The sequence below is a fragment of the Scomber japonicus genome, chromosome 12, assembly GCF_027409825.1.
Source record: "Scomber japonicus isolate fScoJap1 chromosome 12, fScoJap1.pri, whole genome shotgun sequence".
Lineage (NCBI taxonomy): Eukaryota > Metazoa > Chordata > Actinopteri > Scombriformes > Scombridae > Scomber > Scomber japonicus.
In genome coordinates this window covers 25,098,291-25,116,886 of record NC_070589.1, presented here as the reverse complement: position 1 = coordinate 25,116,886, position 18,596 = coordinate 25,098,291, and the positions used below count along the sequence as shown (strand labels likewise).

The 18,596-nt window shown below is 40.0% G+C and overlaps 1 protein-coding gene across 1 annotated transcript in view; it reads left to right on the top strand.

The window, feature by feature from the left end:
- The window catches only part of LOC128368929 (receptor-type tyrosine-protein phosphatase mu-like), a 156,711-nt gene extending 142,627 nt beyond the window's left edge, over nucleotides 1-14,084 (top strand). The window contains exons 27-36 of the mRNA XM_053329854.1: nucleotides 1,913-2,029; nucleotides 3,665-3,819; nucleotides 4,524-4,659; nucleotides 6,634-6,783; nucleotides 7,184-7,357; nucleotides 8,519-8,650; nucleotides 10,746-10,871; nucleotides 12,515-12,678; nucleotides 12,928-13,063; nucleotides 14,031-14,084. Coding sequence (XP_053185829.1) covers nucleotides 1,913-2,029; nucleotides 3,665-3,819; nucleotides 4,524-4,659; nucleotides 6,634-6,783; nucleotides 7,184-7,357; nucleotides 8,519-8,650; nucleotides 10,746-10,871; nucleotides 12,515-12,678; nucleotides 12,928-13,063; nucleotides 14,031-14,084 — 1,344 coding nt within the window. The remainder of the gene's footprint in view (nucleotides 1-1,912; nucleotides 2,030-3,664; nucleotides 3,820-4,523; nucleotides 4,660-6,633; nucleotides 6,784-7,183; nucleotides 7,358-8,518; nucleotides 8,651-10,745; nucleotides 10,872-12,514; nucleotides 12,679-12,927; nucleotides 13,064-14,030) is intronic.
- Nucleotides 14,085-18,596: the final 4,512 nt, after the last annotated feature.

Sequence of the window (18,596 nt, the reverse complement as noted above, 5' to 3'; positions counted from 1 at the left end):
GGGCAGAATGGTTCATAATGTTCAAACTAATGGTGGAGCCATGACTTTTTTTGTTCACTACAGCATGTGGCCTGACTCAGAAAAAAAAAACCCAGAGCCCTACTTCAGTCCTAATTTGTTCCACTTAACTCGCACTGTAGTTCCTTCTGGTTAGGTTGTAATCAAGAGAAAATGAAGGTCTTAATGTACAGTGTAAAGCTTACACTGCCTGGGGATTTTCTCCAAGAATTTTAACCACATTCACACTGAAAGGCCCTTAAATACAGGCACACCTTGATTTTGCTGATATGCATTTTTTGGTAGGACTTAAATGTAGCAGAGCTGATAATGATTCATGGGCCCATCTCTAGGTACCTCATTAGGCCGTTCCTCCACAGTGGCTGAGCCCAGCCAGCCCCGCCCCACACCTTCTCCACACCTGCTTAGCTGCGGTGCCGTCCTCGGCGGGCCCGAGCCCCCAAACCGTCTGTTATATGATCCTTGTCCAATGGCGGGCGGTAGGCACAGTTGGTCACAGTGACGGTGGCTCCATAGAGGGCCCCATAAAATCATTCCGCCATATCACAGTGGGCCATCTGCTCGGCACAGTTGCTGATGAACTCTGGGAAAACCTGGCACACTCACAGACGTGCACACACAGCCTCTGTCCCACTGGTTTCACACGCAGGGGCGGTGCTCGGCGTACTTTGATGTATGAGAAATTTGGTTTGGAAGGCAGTTTACTGTGTGTGATGAGTTGATGCTACGTGTGCTTCTTTTCCATACACTTTATCCATATGATCGATTGAGTTAAAGTGCTGTATACACACAGTCACACACTCATAAATGTGCCCACGCAAAAGCACATCTGTGTGTATGCAGGCATAATTTAGCCCAAAGGCTAATTCCCCCCCTCCCCCAAACCAGGCGCCTGATTCAGTGTGATCTAATAAGGTAATGCCTTTTGCCTAATTCAATCTGGCTGGAAGCGGACGGTGGATTTGTGATTGTCATCGGGGATTAGTCATCAGGGGTGTCAGAGAGAGGGACCTGAAAGTCCCCCTCTGTCTGTGTCACTCCACAAACCAAAATCTCATTTCGTTCCTAATCAGCGCATAGACTCCAGAAATGAAAATTGAATCTAGTTGTGGCTGATGTTGCGTTTATCCCTCATCAAAAATTATCATTCTCTGATATACCTCCATGATCTCAATCTCTTTTACTAGCCTTGCTCCCTCAGTATCAACAGTTTAATTGAACGGGGGGGAAAGGAGGAGGAGGGGGGTAATTTTGCACTCTTAATGATACCTAATACAAGTAATATTTCCAGGGGGGTGTTTTAGATTTCTGTTGGGAAATTTGTTTTAAACAGCTGAGGGTTTATTATTTCATATCATTATTGGATTGTCATTTTACCTCCCTCATCCAATTGTACTACACCATTTTTTAAATATTTTGCCCTATTTCTCTGCACTGGTAGTCAAAAACTTAAGGTGGAGAAATCTGAAATCCCCACAGTGCCTGCCTTGCCGTGTTCAAGCTTTCTTTACAGTCTACCTTTAGACTCATTTTCACATTATCGATGAGAGAATGAAAAAGCAATAAAGTGAGAATGAGCTTTTCATCGATACATAAGATTCCCATTTACAGCAGACCCTTGACCGGGGGCTGAAACTAATATGAAACAAATTTCTTTTCTGACTTAAAAGTAATGCTTCAGAATCTGAAATATCAGGTAGCAAATGGGAGGTAATGTTATGTGACAATTATCTATAATGGAAAAAATGATGGCCCAGCACCTACTGTACAGACATTGTAATAATTTGTGTGTGGGCAGTGAAATCTAGGCTAGCGCTGTGTGTGCAAATGTAAATGAATTGCATTTAACACATACAGTTCTGTACATCTCATGTTTCTTCTTGTCGCTTTACAGGTGAAGTGTTGTAAATACTGGCCTGACGACACAGAGATCTACAGAGACATCAAGGTGACGCTGATAGAGACGGAGCTCCTGTCAGAGTATGTCATCAGGACTTTTGCTGTAGAGAAGGTACACTTTTTTAACCTTTCCTTTTCCATTGAAAGATTTGAAACAACACTTAAACTTTTTACAGCCTTCTTCACACTGCAGCTGGGAGATTTTCAGTACTTGACCTCAACCTTTGGCCATTGAGCAACTCATCTGAAGAAGTTATGAGTTATGTACTTTTGCTTATGAGCTACTCAAAAGTGGTTTCTGAGTGGTCCTAGAGAAAAGGCCCTGAAAACACTTTTCTCAGTCAGTTTTTATGAGTTATCAGGGCTGACAAGAACAGGAGGATTTCTGCAAAAACACTGGATATTTTAAATTTTTGTCTGTTCTCTTCTCACTGATATGAAATGGAAGTGGCTTAACCTGTGAAAGACGACCACACGCTTTGCACTAATCAGGATTTACCAACATTGAAATCATTGGAATCAAATGTGTTGTCAAATCTAATCTAACCCACACAGTCTTGATAAAGCTCAGTTTTTGAGTATTACACCCTTAAAACATAACTAGGATATGTTTTCTAACCATGAATTGTTGCTTATTTCATGAATATTTAATTTAAAACTTGTATCTTTATCAAAAATAATTTAATCTCTTCATTAAGGTCTTAATGTACATGTGCCTTGTACAACTAACACAAGGTGTCTCGTCAGTTGTATTTAAATGCCACTCTTTCTTTTCATGAATATATACTGTAAAAGAATAACAACTGAAACATTTTTTGTGTAACATGTACATTTTAAAGCCACTGTTTGTAGGATTTGAATGGCATTGGTTGTGGAATTGATTGGTTGCGCTACACATGCACTCTACACACCCCACGCATCCCACAGCCCCCACACCAAGGATTTGACTTGGTGACACCGAGATTAAATGTCTGCCTTATGCCATCAAAATAATTTTAATGGTGCTATATTTATTGATTTCTACACATAGTATATTTAAAAACTCACAACTCTCAATTCCATAGAGAATATAAACAGAAACAAGTGTAATCATTACTTATGCATTTCACAGTAGAACATTAACCTCCAACACGTTTGCTTAGGAAAGATAGCATGTGCTGTACACTTTATCTAATGAAAGTTTTTCCAGTGGGACCCGCTGAGACCCTCTCCAACCATGCAGCTCCTGCAGCTATAAATGTTGTTTAAATAATGCTGAAGAACACACAGTAATTTGTAATTTAGGTTACAATCATATTTTAAGAGTTGTCCATTATGTTGGATTATACGGTAACAAGTGACAGTATAACCCAAAGCAACAGGTAATGAGTCCCCTTATAGAATAAACTCAAACTAGAAAATTCCAGCTAGATAAAACTGCAAAAAAGAATGCTAATGTTAAATCCACAGTGTCCAGATAATTTAACATAGAGTAATCTTTTGCCTGAAAGGAACATAACTGAGAAGGGCTACATAAAGGAGTAAGGCCACAGCGGCCTTGAGCATCTTTGCTACTAGATAATGAAAACTTTGCTCAGCCTCTTCTTTACTTTGTCCATGAAGTGTGTGTTTGTATTCAATCCAACTCTGTATTTGCTTTAGAAGGACCTCTCACGTTGTCTGTACACAGTATCCTCTGTCGTTGTACCACATCCCTGCCGTCTTCTGCTGTGCTCTGTGTGTTTAACATGATGACTTTGTTCCTCAGAGAGGGGCTCATGAGATCCGGGAGATCCGACAGTTTCACTTCACGGGCTGGCCGGACCACGGCGTGCCCTATCACGCCACAGGCCTGCTAGGGTTTATTAGGAGAGTCAAGTCCAAGACCCTAACCAATGCTGGGCCAATGGTGGTTCACTGCAGGTTGGTGTGCATTAAAACCAGCTACTTTGTTTCATACTTGTGCTTCGGCTCTGTCTACCCAGTCAGTGTGTTCTTTGTCCTACCAGATAGTTAATAGTTTTCTCCACAGCTGTTTTCAGTCTGTAGGTTGAAAACTAGCACCGCTTAGTATCCTTGAGAGTAGAGCTATGCAAGACTATATAGACAAATCAGAACATAAACTACAGAATATAGAGGGCATTATTCTTTTTCGATATGAGAGTAACATGTTTGGCTCATTGTCCGTAGTAAAAGAAAAAAAAACATTTTGTCATTCCAAGTGCGTTTGTCCTTAAAGGGTCAGTTCACCTAAATTACAAAAACACCATGATCATTTTACTGTGTTGTATCTAGCCATGCAGAAAGTGTTGGAATTGCTTGCCCAGGTTTTAGATATCCTTGTCTGAGAAGAGTTTGTAACTACATCTCTACCAATGAAAGAGTCCCTATTAAAGGTGTTGCAAGTCTGTGGATTATCCAGCTCTAACAGGGACACCAATTCTTGAAAAGGCATGTTGTTAAATATAAATTTGGATTAGCTAACACCACAAAAGAAATTTAATGTGCCAACAAACTTTAATTATGCTATAATTTAAATTTCAAACTTTAGCTGTCTTACTCCTCTGAATAAAAGCAGCACTTTCTATTGTACCTGTGAGATTTCTGATCTGTGTGTCTATCTGCAGTGCCGGGGCCGGTCGGACAGGCTGCTTCATCGTCATCGATATCATGCTGGACATGGCAGAGCGAGAAGGTGTGGTGGATATTTACAACTGCGTGAGGGAGCTGCGCTCAAGGAGGGTCAACATGGTCCAGACTGAGGTACGGTAAATCTGGTCCCCCGCTGGCTTCAGCAGAGCTGGGCCTGCCCATAGAGACTCATCATTAAAATATGGAGGAGCGGAAATGCTGCTTGACAGGCTGTTGCTATCAAAAGTGGATTAACTGGAATCTGCAAGTAATTCTAAGCATAAGCCCCACTCCTCTGGTGCTCCAAAACAAATGTTCACAATTAATACCAATGAAAGGAGCCCTTTTACAAACAACATGTTATGTTGTGGAGAAAAATAAATAATTACCTGACATTTGTCAATAACTCTGCAGCATAGGAGAGTCAGTATGGTGACTTATTGTTCCTATTTTCCTTGAAAATGCAGCATAATTAGCACTAAATCTTTTGTAGTCTGTCACTTTCAAGTGCCAGCTGAAGTGTCAGTAATTAACCTCGATCTGATGACTGTAAAACAAGTGCTCTTCAGCACTTGTTTTAGCCTGCTTGAAATGTCAGACGAATGGTGTTGATATTTACAGCAGATACATTTATGACTACACGCGGAGGCAGTTTTTATTGTGCACATCCTACCTTTACATATGTGATGATCATTTCTCACAAAAGGCATTTATTGGAGCACACACCCTAACTATTTCCCAGGGTGCAAAGCGCATGTGCTTGGCAATACTTGCTATAATAAAAGGGTTTAGAGGCTTGTAACTGAGAGCATTTAGCTCCTATTGATAGCTGAAAACTTCCCTGGCTCATCCTCCAGCTTTATGCCATTGTGGGCTACCAACGGACTGTGCGCTTTCCTGAACACTGGCCATCTGGAGGTGTCCATAGTCTCGTTGAATGCATCATTTCACTGTAATTCCCTTTAAATCACAAGCATCATTGGACTTAATGGGCAAATGTTTCATCGCTGACGTCCAAATTGGGATTTGAGTAACTGGAGACCAAATGTTGTTCACCCCGAGTCACTCTCCTCAAGTTCAGTGACCTTCAAAGTGTGTGTATGTGTGTGTTTTCCCTCGTAGGTGTTCACGCTCATTGGCACAGCGCCTTAGCCCTCAGCCAGACACTAACTCTGCAACGTGGTTTAATCTGTCTGTGCAAAAGGGAAAACCTTGTTGTTGTTGTTCATAGTATATGAACTCAGATAAGCCCTACCAATCTGTGGATTCTGGTTTACGCACCGAATCACCAATAACCCGCCGATCCAGCCCGAGCCAGTCAAACTCTCGGGTCAACAGTTCACACTCTTGCACAATACTTAACAAATGGCAACACATGTTTCTCTGTAAATCAGTGACCCCTGTGTAGTGTGCGGATTTTGGTCCGAAGTGACAAGGAAGTGTCAGCTGAAAATGTCACTTCAGAATAGATTTACATCAAGCCTCAAGCTGTGTCACCATGTCGACTGCTTGACTGACTGACGTGAGGAGGAGCGATGTCGCGATTTCCTGGTTTTCTCTGCATGACATTAAAGAAAGTCTGGGTTATTTTTGTGACCTCAACCTTGCTCATGTTGTAATCAGGCCAATAAGGATGATGAAATCTACACCTTGCTCAGGCCACCAAAGTTGATAGGGTCATGGAAAACCTGAAAAGGTCAAGGCATTGAAAAAAAATACTTTCTTCCAGGCCTCTAAACATTTTTAAGTTTTTCTAAAATGTCATAAAATTCCGAGTTTCTTCTGGGAATAAAATCAGCTATTTACCAAAAAATGCAAAAATATGTAATGTAACCTTTGAATACAGACAATGACAAATATTAGTCATAGGAACAGCCTGAGGGGTAAAGATTAATCGTGGTAAGGTCGTGAAAAGGTCACTGAATTCTTCTAGCAAAAATTCAGGGAACACTGGCTCAGGCATTTCTGCTGCTGCTGCTGGTAAAAAATTACAAAAAAAAAAACCAACAAAAAAAAACTGTCTCTCATGGCTGTTTTCTGCAAATGTCTATTGTTACAAGTCTTACGAGTTTGATAGATCCGCAATGAGGATGCTGTTTTTTGCAGGAGCAGTATGTTTTTATCCATGATGCCATTTTGGAGGCATGTCTCTGTGGCGACACCACCATTCCTGCCAGCCAGCTACGCTCGGTCTACTACGACATGAACCGCCTGGACCCGCAGACCAACTCCAGCCCCATTAAGGAGGAGTTCAGAGTAAGGAGCTTTTAACATAATAAGACAAATATGATACAGTGTATGTATATCATTAATAAAGCATTAACTCAAGTGCAGGACAAGTTCAAAACAACAGTAAACATGCTGGCTCTTGATGAATGGCATATTCCCCCTCCTGGGCCAATCAGTAACAAATATATCACATTGCTTTAATCTAGAATAGTAGCACCCCTCCTTGGACGAATCAGTGTTATGAGATGTATTGTCCCCCTAAGTTTCATCACAGTCGCAACAGGGGAGTCAGAGCTATCGCTAATGTAACTGATTAAAGAATTGCATTGTTAATTACCATATTGGGAGATAATTAGCACACTCAAGACCTAAGTGCCTACCTTCCTGCGTCGGTATTAAAGCGTGTAATCCTGCTTCAACCTGACAGACCCTGAATATGGTGACTCCCACGCTGCGGGTGGAAGACTGCAGCATCGCCCTGCTACCCAGAAACCACGAGAAGAACCGCTGCATGGACGTCCTGCCTCCAGACCGCTGCCTCCCTTTCCTGATCACCATCGACGGGGAGAGCTCCAATTACATCAACGCTGCCCTTATGGATGTAAGAGTCAAACATAAAGAAGAACATTTAAACTTGTAGGCGTATTTCCTGTGTTTCCAGTTCAATGTGGCTTAAAGGAGCATTCTAGCTTTATTGGAATTCTTGGTAATTGCATCACTGTAATCTTAAAGTGGTAAATTGAGTCACAAGGCAGGAAATTACAACTGCCCCTTCCCCTGTAGACTGAAACATCCCCACACTGCTTTTTTTATCATGTTAAAGTCAAAGCAAGTATTTTGCCTGCTGGTCTACACCTTGTGCTCTGAAAGTTAGATATAAGATTGCTAATGTTAAGAATTAATTTTTAAATACCTGAAAATAGATCACCGCAAATCCATGGTTGCTCAGCTGGATATATCTTAATGCAGTGCTATAGAGTTGAGACTTTGACCAGAGGTGGACTTTAAAAAATTGAGGGTTTCACTTGGCATCAGCTGGTCATATAATTTACTTGAAAGCAAAAAGCCTTTGAGTCTCTGGTTTTTACCTGATAAAATCAGACTAACCAATTCAAACAACAGGGAGACCTTGAATAGCCACATACCTTGAATACTGTATTTTAATGGTCAGCTGAAAGACTCTCATCTTGACTTTCACTTGAACTAATTAGTTTTTGCAATCCATGACCATGACCAGACTTGGACTTGGTCTAACTTACATGATTTGGACACCAAATTACATAAAACATTTGTCTTAAGGTGACATCAAATTATCTGTGGTCAATCAGATATCTGTGGTCTGTGAATCTGTAATAATTAAAATTCAGAGATGTAATTTGTAGCATTTTTCAATGTATTCAGGGTGGACCTGATAAAAAACAGCTTGACAAAGCACGTGTCTGGTGATGGACTTTTTGGCTCTTGCCCGACTTGAGCAGGTGACCTTATAGGTGCAGTCACCACTGGGCTACCTTTGGGAGCCAGAAACCACATTAAAAGTGCAGCGTCCTAATATAATCTCCCTAGACATGGAATCTCCATTAGAAAAACAACGCTCAATGAGAGGCGGGTCAAAGGATGGAGGTCATTTTAAAAATGGTCACAGGTTTATTCTTTATTCATGATTAAATATTCCGTGAATATACAATAGGCACATGTTATATTCAGTGGCAGGTTTTCAACTTGTTCTCTTGCTTGCTATTCTCCTCTACCTCCTCTCCAGAGTTACAAGCAGCCTTCTGCATTCATCGTGACCCAGCACCCGTTGCCAAACACAGTGAAGGACTTCTGGAGATTGGTGCTGGACTACCACTGCACATCCATAGTAATGCTCAACGACGTAGACCCGGCCCAGGTAAACCCGACCTGATACGTATGCACAAACACACACACTGTACAAAACAACACACATTATGATACACAAATGATGTTGCTAGAAGTGCAATCACAAATAGATGACAGATGAAGCAGCACCTTTCATCTGTGGGAACTAGATTCAGAAAAAGATTGTTTTTTTTTCTTGTTTTCCTCCAATATGAACCCAGGGATGTATCTGGGCTGGCAAGCACATATATATGCGTATACAGAATATGTTTGAAATGAGGCAGATGCTGCAGAGTGAAAAAGGACTTGGCATGAAAGCGCAGGTAGATGGAGAGACAGGCCTGTGGAAGAGAGTCTCCAGATTTCTCAGCCCGAGGCTCTGTCATAACACCCGGGGATCAAAGCCTGAAGCCAGGCTGCTCTCCCCATCCAAATCCCCTTTCCCTAGGTAACTGACTGACTGGCTGACTGGCTGGATAGAAAAGGCCTTTCATTCAATATTCTCACTGTAGCCAGCCAGTCAGCCAGCCAAGGAAGCAGCACAGGTGGGAAGGGAGGAAGGGGAAGCGTGGATGGAAGCGAGGGAGATGGAGGTTCACTGTGTTTCTCCATCAGCATCTTTATTTTTGCATCTGTTGAATTTGTCAAGTTTTGACAGGCTCTCAAAGGAAGCTAGGAAGTGGTGCTTTTGCTGCCACACACACACATACAGTATATGCGTTTGTGCAGTTTTGTGTGTAAGAGGGAAAAAAGTGAGTCCATCTGTGTGTGCAGTGTGTGAGCGTGCATACTCAGGCCTGTTTGTGTATTTGCATTCTTCTCAGGTAGTCTTTTTTTCTTGTTTGCTCATGACTGTGTGACTCTGCATGGAGGCTCGTCTGTCGGTGTACAATCTGTCCGTCTGTGTGTGTGCGTGCGTGTGTGTGTGTGTGTGTATGCTTCCACTAGTCTGAGTGAGTGTTGCGAGGACGGTGGTGCGCTCTGCAGGTGCACGTTCTTAACTGGGCTTTCTCTCCTGAGGAGCGGAAATAGGGGAGATTTGGAGGTTCTTACGAGGCTGTCCCAAGGGTTTATTTCTCTACCTGTACTTTATGAACACCATTTCAAAGGAGTCAGTAACACTGTTTATCAATGACTGCTTCTTAGTACCTATAACTATTTTTATTTTCAATTAATCTATATCTTCTTTTTTAATGAATTGACTGTTTAATCTGTAAAATGTCACAAAATATAGAGAGAAGTCCCTCTCTTAATTCCAAGGTGATATCTTTCAATAACTTATTTTGTCTGCCCAACACTTCAATTGACATTGATGTAAAAATAAGAAAATCTAGTTAACATCTACACATTGTTTACTTGATAATTCATTCATTCTTTGAATCAGCTCATCTTATGATTACATTTTTCCTTACAAAGAGGAAGAAGAGCCTGAAAAAATAAGCCAAAAAAAAAAAAGCTTTTACAACAGAAAGAACATGTGTGTTTCTTTCTCAAGAGCTCAGAACAATTTGCCAAGGTTTTCTGGGGAATTTCTTTTTGATTTGCTGAAGTACGGGTCAGTTGATTAGGAGAAGGCTCTCTTACATCTCACTTCTGTGTTTAGTGTTCAGTCTATCAGAAATATATTCCAGCTTTTATCTGAAGGTTTTCCACTGGAGAGGCAATTCATAATTTTTCTTAAGGAAGTACTTAGAATTTATTCACCTTCTATGTCTCTGCCTTTTGTTCCTTATCATTCATTTCTCAAACTGTTTAATCCCACATAAATCTCTTTGAACATCGACACTACGTGTAAGAAATATAAATCTGTGTCACTGGCTTCAGTCAGTATGTTTTTTATCCCAAAGCTAATGAATCTTCTCCCTTTTCTTTGTTTTCTTTGTGTTATGTCTGTGTATGTGTGTGTGTGTGTGTGTGCTTGTATACCTGCATTTCTGTATGTGTGTGTGTGTGTGTCTGTCTGTCTGTCTGTCTGTCTGTCTGTCTGTCTGTCTGTGTGTCTGTGTCTCTGTCTCTGTCTCTGTGTGTGTGTGTGTGTGTGTGTGTGCGTGTGTGCGCTTGTGTACCTGTGTGTGTGTGTGTATGTGTGTGTGTGTGTGTGTGTGTGTATGCCTATTTTCTTTTAGTTGTGCCCACAGTACTGGCCAGAAAACGGAGTCCACCGCCACGGACCTATCCAGGTGGAGTTTGTCTCTGCGGACCTGGAGGAGGATATCATCAGCAGAATATTCCGGATCTATAATGCAGCGCGGGTACGGTGACACGGGAGGGTCATAGACACAGAAAATCCTTCATTTTTTTTAGGGAAAAAGAACAAACAATACATTTATGTTAGCAAGTTCAGATGTAGTTTTTCTTCAGTGCAGTGTTGTTCTCTGACTGTACACCTCACACGTCCCACTCTCTCTCTCTAGCCTGTCCATTCAAGCTGTGCAGAGGCAGAGTCATTCTGTTCTTTAACTGTGCCACAGCACCAGTGATTGGACCGAGGTGTGATTATCCCAGTCACGTCTTTTAGGCAGCTTGAGAAATTTTCACACGTAGTTAAAAAGGTAGAAACCAAGTTGAACTGCCTGACTGTTCCTTCAATCAACACCTTTTGTGGTAGAACATGTGTCTGTCTTAAAGGGTCAGTTCACCCAAATTACAAAAAAAAAACACATTTTCTCACTTGCTATGAGTCATATCTAGCCGTGTAAATAGGTTTGATTTTATTTGTGTGGGTTTTGGGATATACACCTGTGAAATGGAGCACTGAAAAACCAACAGCAGCTTGTTTTTTCAGAAACAACGTGCTTTTTTGGCTTGTGATCCCCTAAAATTGGTCCACTTATGACTCCACATAATAGTTATGTCCGTAGTGTTGACAGGACTGGTGGAGCAGCCCAACCAAAGAGTATTTTTTACCTCACAGCTTAATTCTTTATTTTAATGACATTTAGGGGGCAAAAAGGAGATCAAAGTATCCAGTATTTCAAAAGAGAAAAATAAAATCAACCTACATTTTTAATTTCATTGCTGTGAGCAGTTCTTTCACCTGAACTGGAGTGCAGAAAGAAACCTTACAAACTTCTACCACAAATAACATCAAATCTGATTAACTTGACAGTATGGTAACAGACTATACAAAAATGAGTAGTGTGGCAAGGGCGACTGAAAAAACCAAGGCCCGCTACTGTGTTATTTGTATTTTCTTTGGACCCTCCCCCTGACATAGAAAAGAAACATAATCCCCTCTCCCACTATCTCAAACATAAAAGAGCTACTATACAGTTAGGCCAATAACAGCCACCAAATGAGTGAACCAGACCATCACAGTTGTTGCTGATGGATTTGAGCAACACAGTATTTTCACCCCAGAATACATGAACATATTTAAATCTCGGTCGTGCACAACAAATATAGAAGACACTCCTTTGAGCAAAGGTTCAAACATACAGCCTGCGCCTACTGTGTCACCTGCAGTCACCTGCGTAAGCCTCTTACCCCAACAGTCTGCCCCAGGTTGTCAATAATCGTGCCGCATATTAACATGTTATAACAGCCTCTGGCCGACAGAGGCACCAAGTGGAATACAATCTAATCACACATGATCACTGACAAGTGTTATTGATCAATATGTCTGGGTGTGATTTAGAGTGTCTGTATCTTAGATTGCTTAGCTATCTGTCTCCAGCAGTAACTGTGCTCATCTATCAACCCATCTATCTGCACACTCATCTCTCCAATGACTCCTCATGCCCTTATCCATCTCTTGTCCTGCTTGCCACCATTGAGGCTTGGCTTAGCCTTGCATCTTTACAGTCTGATTACATCTTTGCACAGAAACGATTAACCCCCACCTCCCCCCCCTCATGTGTTAACCTGGGATAACTGGCGTGTCCTTCCTCTCCAGCCTCAGGACGGCTACCGGATGGTGCAGCAGTTCCAGTTCCTGGGCTGGCCCATGTACAGAGACACGCCCATGTCCAAACGCTCCTTCCTCAAGCTGATTCGACAGGTGGACAAGTGGCAGGAGGAGTACGACGGGGGCGAGGGACGCACTGTGGTCCACTGTCTGTAAGTTTCCTCAAGACTCAGTGCAGAGAGTTCATTCAGCTCTAGCATTAAAGATGAAACATCTCCATCTACTGACCGAAGAGCTTTACTGCATCAATAAAAAAACTAAACTGAAACTCCTTAGCACACTGGGAGCTTCATCATGAACCCTAAAGTTTCTCTTATGAAGACTACATTTTATTTTATTCACTTAAATTATACACATTAGATTTCATGTTCTAATACTTGGCTGCTTTATTACATCCATAGGAACGGAGGCGGTCGCAGCGGGACATTCTGTGCCATCAGCATTGTGTGTGAGATGCTTCAACACCAGCGATCTGTGGATGTTTTCCATGCTGTCAAAACACTGAGGAACAATAAACCCAATATGGTGGACTTACTGGTGAGGGGCCCTGAAACAGCCAAACTTTTTAATCAAACAAAAATATTGAGCTTGTAAATCCTTTTTCATCAGTTTGTTGTAACTTCTTCAGAGTACCAAATAATATTTAAAAGTCACTTAATTCAAATGTCTTGTGGTCAGTAAGTTACCAAATCATGATGTTGTTGCCCAAACCATCTAGTGATTTGTTTTAATCAATTAATAATAATATTATGGACAGTGTTTGACTATTTTACTGTGGTATCCTACCTGATTTAAGCATGTGATTCCCCTCATAATATTTAACATAATATTTATAAAGAAAGAAATAGTGTCGCACTTCTTGAAGACATTTGACTGAAATTATGATTAAAAAGCTATATATGGTGATATATGGGGTTAAGGTACAGACCCTGTATTGAAATATCTTTACTGAATGTTTCAAACCCCACATTTCCTGTTTACTCTATATTTTACTCTTTCCAATTAATACAGAAAATGCTGGAAAGAATGCTTTTATAGTATAAAAGGTATATGAAAGTCGTCAAAAATCCAGTAATGCTAATAATTAGTCAAGGGCAGTTGATTCTTTATGATTTCTTATAAGTCTGTGCCTGTATTATCAAAGCCTTCACTGTCTGGTAAATGTTTTGTGGAAACTTTGTGCACCACTGAAGAGCCATAAGGCGGCTGTTGCCTCGTCACTGCAGTGGGGCCCTGTATTTAAAAGGAATCCATTTAAAAGGGCTCCTTTGTCACCTTTATGATTTCAGTGTATTTCATGTTTACATGGTTGTGTTAGATCAGATTACCATCTGGGGCGGGATAATATGCCGGCATAGGAATACTGCATACTGTGCACAGTAGGGGGTGAAAACACCAACAAGGGGAGGTTAATTGGGGCACAGCTGCTAATTAGGGTCCCGACCAGGTTAATTCAACCATGTACATCTCTCTAATGTGTTGTTTATTTCCTTTTGTCTCCTAGGACCAGTACAAGTTTTGTTATGAAGTGGCACTGGAGTACTTGAACTCTGGGTAACTCTACACTACTGTACCAACCAGAGACTTAAAGTTTGGGACATTACAGAAGACTACAACTCACATGTGTGCATTGTGCTAAGTGTGTGTGTGTGTGTCACCGACCCGACGGGAGCGAGGTACACACACAACCATACATGCAGCTCCTTTGACCAGCTCTCTCTCCTTCTTTTTCTTCTGATCTTCAGTTGGTCTGAATGGGAATGGTAGGCAGAGCTGTACAGTGTTCAGTATCGCAGCCTGTTTCTGTCAGTACCGGCTAAGGAAGCCAGCAGGAGCACAAAGAGCTTTTTTTTCTCCCTTGCAGTGAGTCGCCTCCTCTCTGGATCCTTCTTTCCATCCATCTCTATCTCTCTCTCAGCCGCCTGTAGTCGTGTGGTTGTTGCCTTGATCCTCATTGGACGACAAACATTAAATACTGTCCAGTTTTCTGTGGAATGCGATACGCTGTACATAATGTAATGTGTTCATTTTATTCTCTCCAATTTCTGTTTTTTGCTCAGCTCATGATTAAAAGTCACTAAATGCAGCTGCTCAAAGCTAAATGTTACTAAATGTCCTGTAAATTTATGACTTCTAGATTATTATTGCTTCATACTGTATGCTCGGGGCAGCTGACACAGTCTACATCTGCTTACCTTAGTTCCTGTACAGGGATCCAAAGCTTTATTTGCACTTCCATTGAATTCTTGTTGTGCATATTGTACATATTTCTGTAGATTATTTATTCACAGTATGTACTTTTTTTGTGACTCGCAGTAAGTGACAATCATATGTTATATAGGTTTGGTTTATTGACTGTATTGTGTGCTTTTTTTGTCATTCTGTATGACAGATCAGTTCCATTGTAAAGAAAACAGATATATAAATGTATCTACAATATAAACATTGTATTATGTGTCTGTTTCTTTTTGAATGGAGCTGGATAAGATGACATTAGGGGGACATCTGCTGGAGAGATGAGGTATAACACAATCACTCACACTAAACTTACTATTACTGAGAAGTATCACTGGATGCATTACAGGTCTTCACATATACTGTGTTTTAAAGATGGATTCAAATTATTTTACAAAAGATTTAGTCAGTTTTAAAGAATATGTGATGAATTAATTTAACTCTCCCAGTCAGGACAGTGACAACACTGGTCCATAACTTAACAATATCTCTAGTTTAGTTAAAGTAAACTTTGATGATGGCAGTTAAAATTCTGTTATTTTTGTCTTATTTTAACTTTAGTTCAATCAAAAAGTTATGTGTTGTGATGATATGTCATTTGCTATCATTATGATTTAACAGCTTGAAACATAAACAGGGTCAAATTCAAACAATTCTTTCTTTCAGCATCTCAGATCATATACTATATGTATATTTGGAATTCTATAATTGGGTCAAATCCACTATAAATTCGTTATTATGACATGAATTTGATGTATTCATACTAAAAAGTCATGAAATTGATTTAGATTACTGTCAAATGATATGGCTGTAGTATACTAACATTTAGAGGGTGGACAAAATAACATCAACGCCTGTAAGAATCTAGTGCCATCTCATGCTGCAGCCCGACCATAAATAATACCTCTGTAAAGCATTTTTTTTTTCATACTGTGTCAGAAAGTTTTTGATTTGATTTTTATTGTCAAGTTGTTTCTTTTAATTCGATGTGGTGTATTTCAAAATCCATAAACATGACAACCTTGAGGTAATATTGAGTCATATTTGATCAAGGTGTTTGGCGTACTCTTATTCAAGTTTCAGTTTTACATAACTTTCCAGTATCTTCAAAAACAAAGAAGTTCTTGAATGTTTTTCTGTTTGTTTGTTTTTGTTTTTAATATTTTTTTATTTCTTTCTGATTAGCAGAAATACTCCAAGGTTTGTTTTCTAGGTTAAAACAAAGATGGATCTCTAAAAATCTTATTAAGGACTTGCAACACACAATTTATTATACACAGATCGGTGATTTGCAAATTATGTTAGTAAGTTTACTGTTGAGTGAAGAGAAGGTCAAACTGTCTGGTTTGTTGTGGATAATTAAATACATACTTGGTGATATTTAATGTGGTCTCATGAGAACCTGTATGTCATTTACATCTTTGATCCCCCAGTTTGACAACAGCTCAGACGCACATTATCTCTCAGCTCCAGATTACGTGGCATGTACAGCAGAGTTTGAGTAAGTAAGTATGAACAAATGATATACTCAAAAAATTCAGTATGCATATCAAATCTGCTTGATTATATGTTCATGGTTGTTAAAATGTAAATATATGATAGTCTAGAAACGTTATTGTCTCACAATGCATGGATGAGGAGCTGATCAAAGCTGGTGCAAACAGTATCATATTAAAAATGGCATATATCACATACTTCATCTACGTGTAGTATAACTAGGACACAGCTAATATAAGTGAAACCTAGCATTTCCAAAAATGTCATCTGTTTGGGTTTTTCTCCCCCTGGTGGTGTCCCCGGGTACAGTTTCCACAATTTTTCCTAGAAGATCTAATGCATTGGTTTTTTAGAAAGGTAAATCACTGTCAGGAGTGGCACACGGCTAAGGGCAGGACACCAAATGAGTGGGATGTTTTTTTTTTTCTGATGGACTGGTATACTTGCTTCCATACCGCTTTTAGAAATATGCCATTGTATGGATTTTCATTTGGTTTGATTTTCAAAACCTTACTGTTCAATTTTTTTTCCACCTGACAGCCACCAAACTTAACGTGCTTCCTCAGGCCGTGCCACCACACACTCACTGAATGGCACCATAACCTCCACTTGACTTTTGTCTGGAGGACTGGGAGAATTTGTCGAGGCTGGAGGTACCATTGTTTCTCTTAGTGTTAGTGTGAGTTCATTTTTAAAGTAGTTGGACTGGAGGTACTATTGTTTTAACTGTTTGGGACATACAATTTAAATCTGACCAAGGACACCAGCATAGTCATGGCTGGCCCTGTTCACTGTGACATATAATATTTAACATCCTCAGGCTGTGTTTCACTGTTACATGCCAAATCATTCAATAGTAATACTGTAGAAAATGTATTTTTGGATGTAAGCTACTTTTCCCTGCACTGCTGGAGGGGTCAGAAAGTCAAGATAAAACTTAATTATATAAGAATCCTCCAAGGGACAGAAGATATGATCATATCAGCATTAAAACCTGCAGGATTTTCTGTTCCAAAAATAATGAAATAAGAAATCTCTAATAATGTCTCCATATTGCAATTTTTAATAATGGATGCCTTTCTTTATTTATCTACTTGCCAATAAAGAAAGGCTATTCCCTGTATGTATGTCAAATAAACAGCAGCTAAATTGCAGCTCTGAAATAGTATTTCAGTCATGGTTGTGTGCCACAGTATGACCAATTCTTCATCTATTCATTGCATTACTCGTAATAAACCTAATTATGGGCAGAAGGTTTGCTGGTTATTAATTGAAAAATACATTTTGTATGCCAGCACATATAATTGCTACACATCATGTGTTTAGGTCTACTAGTACATTATATAAACTAAGGTTATATAAACTAAGGGAATCAGCTGACTGCAGTATGAAAACTGTGTGGCAAAATATCAGCACTTAAATATCATGTGTCTTTGACATCAAACATTTAAAACTTCAATCTGAGAACATAAAAAGAAAAAAAGGTGATTTCCTGATGGTGATTTCTCTTAAATTAAGGTATCTAGACAAACAACTGGTACCTCACCAAAAGTTGAGCATTTATATTATATTACATTGTTGATTCACCTTTCCATATCATAAAGATACAGTAAATATATATCTCACTCTGGTGCACTGATTCCCAGCTGGAAGCTCCTTGGTCTTACCAAAATCTCATCTTTTGGCCAATGAACAGTTCCACAGGAGCAGCTTGAGGGTCATATCTTGCTCAAGGGCACATCAATGGAGGTAAATGAGGGAGGAGCAGAGACACACAGATTGATCCTGCTCAACTGAGGATCGAATTTGGGGCTACTTGTTGTGATGTTGGAAACAGTAACAGCAATACAGCAATTCCTGCTCTTTCTGCTGCACACATTCGTGTGTGGGAGCAGCCCAATGCTAACAAAGACTTGTGTAGTTTCCCACTTAGGAAATACTCCAAACCAGATGGGTTCAACGGGCTTCATTAAGAGCAGTTCAATCTTACATTTGACAAAAAAATCACTAACTTTCACAGTTGTAGACTCGCATAACACCTGAAGACAGTCTGCAGCACTGCTAGACTTTAAATAAGGTTAGTTTGGTACTCAATGCAAAGCAAATTCTAACATAACATGCATTACAACTCCACTTTTTTTTTAAACCACATGCTGACTTTATGATTTCAACCACAAGAGGTCAGTGAAATGATCCTTTTTTTTAGCATACACTTAAAGCTACACTTTAAAAAAAAATAATGAAATACAGTGTTCTAATTAAGCATACATTATGCAAACACTATGCATCTCTTGGCAGTTCGGTTTTTAATAGTCCAAGATATTAAACCCTGTACTTG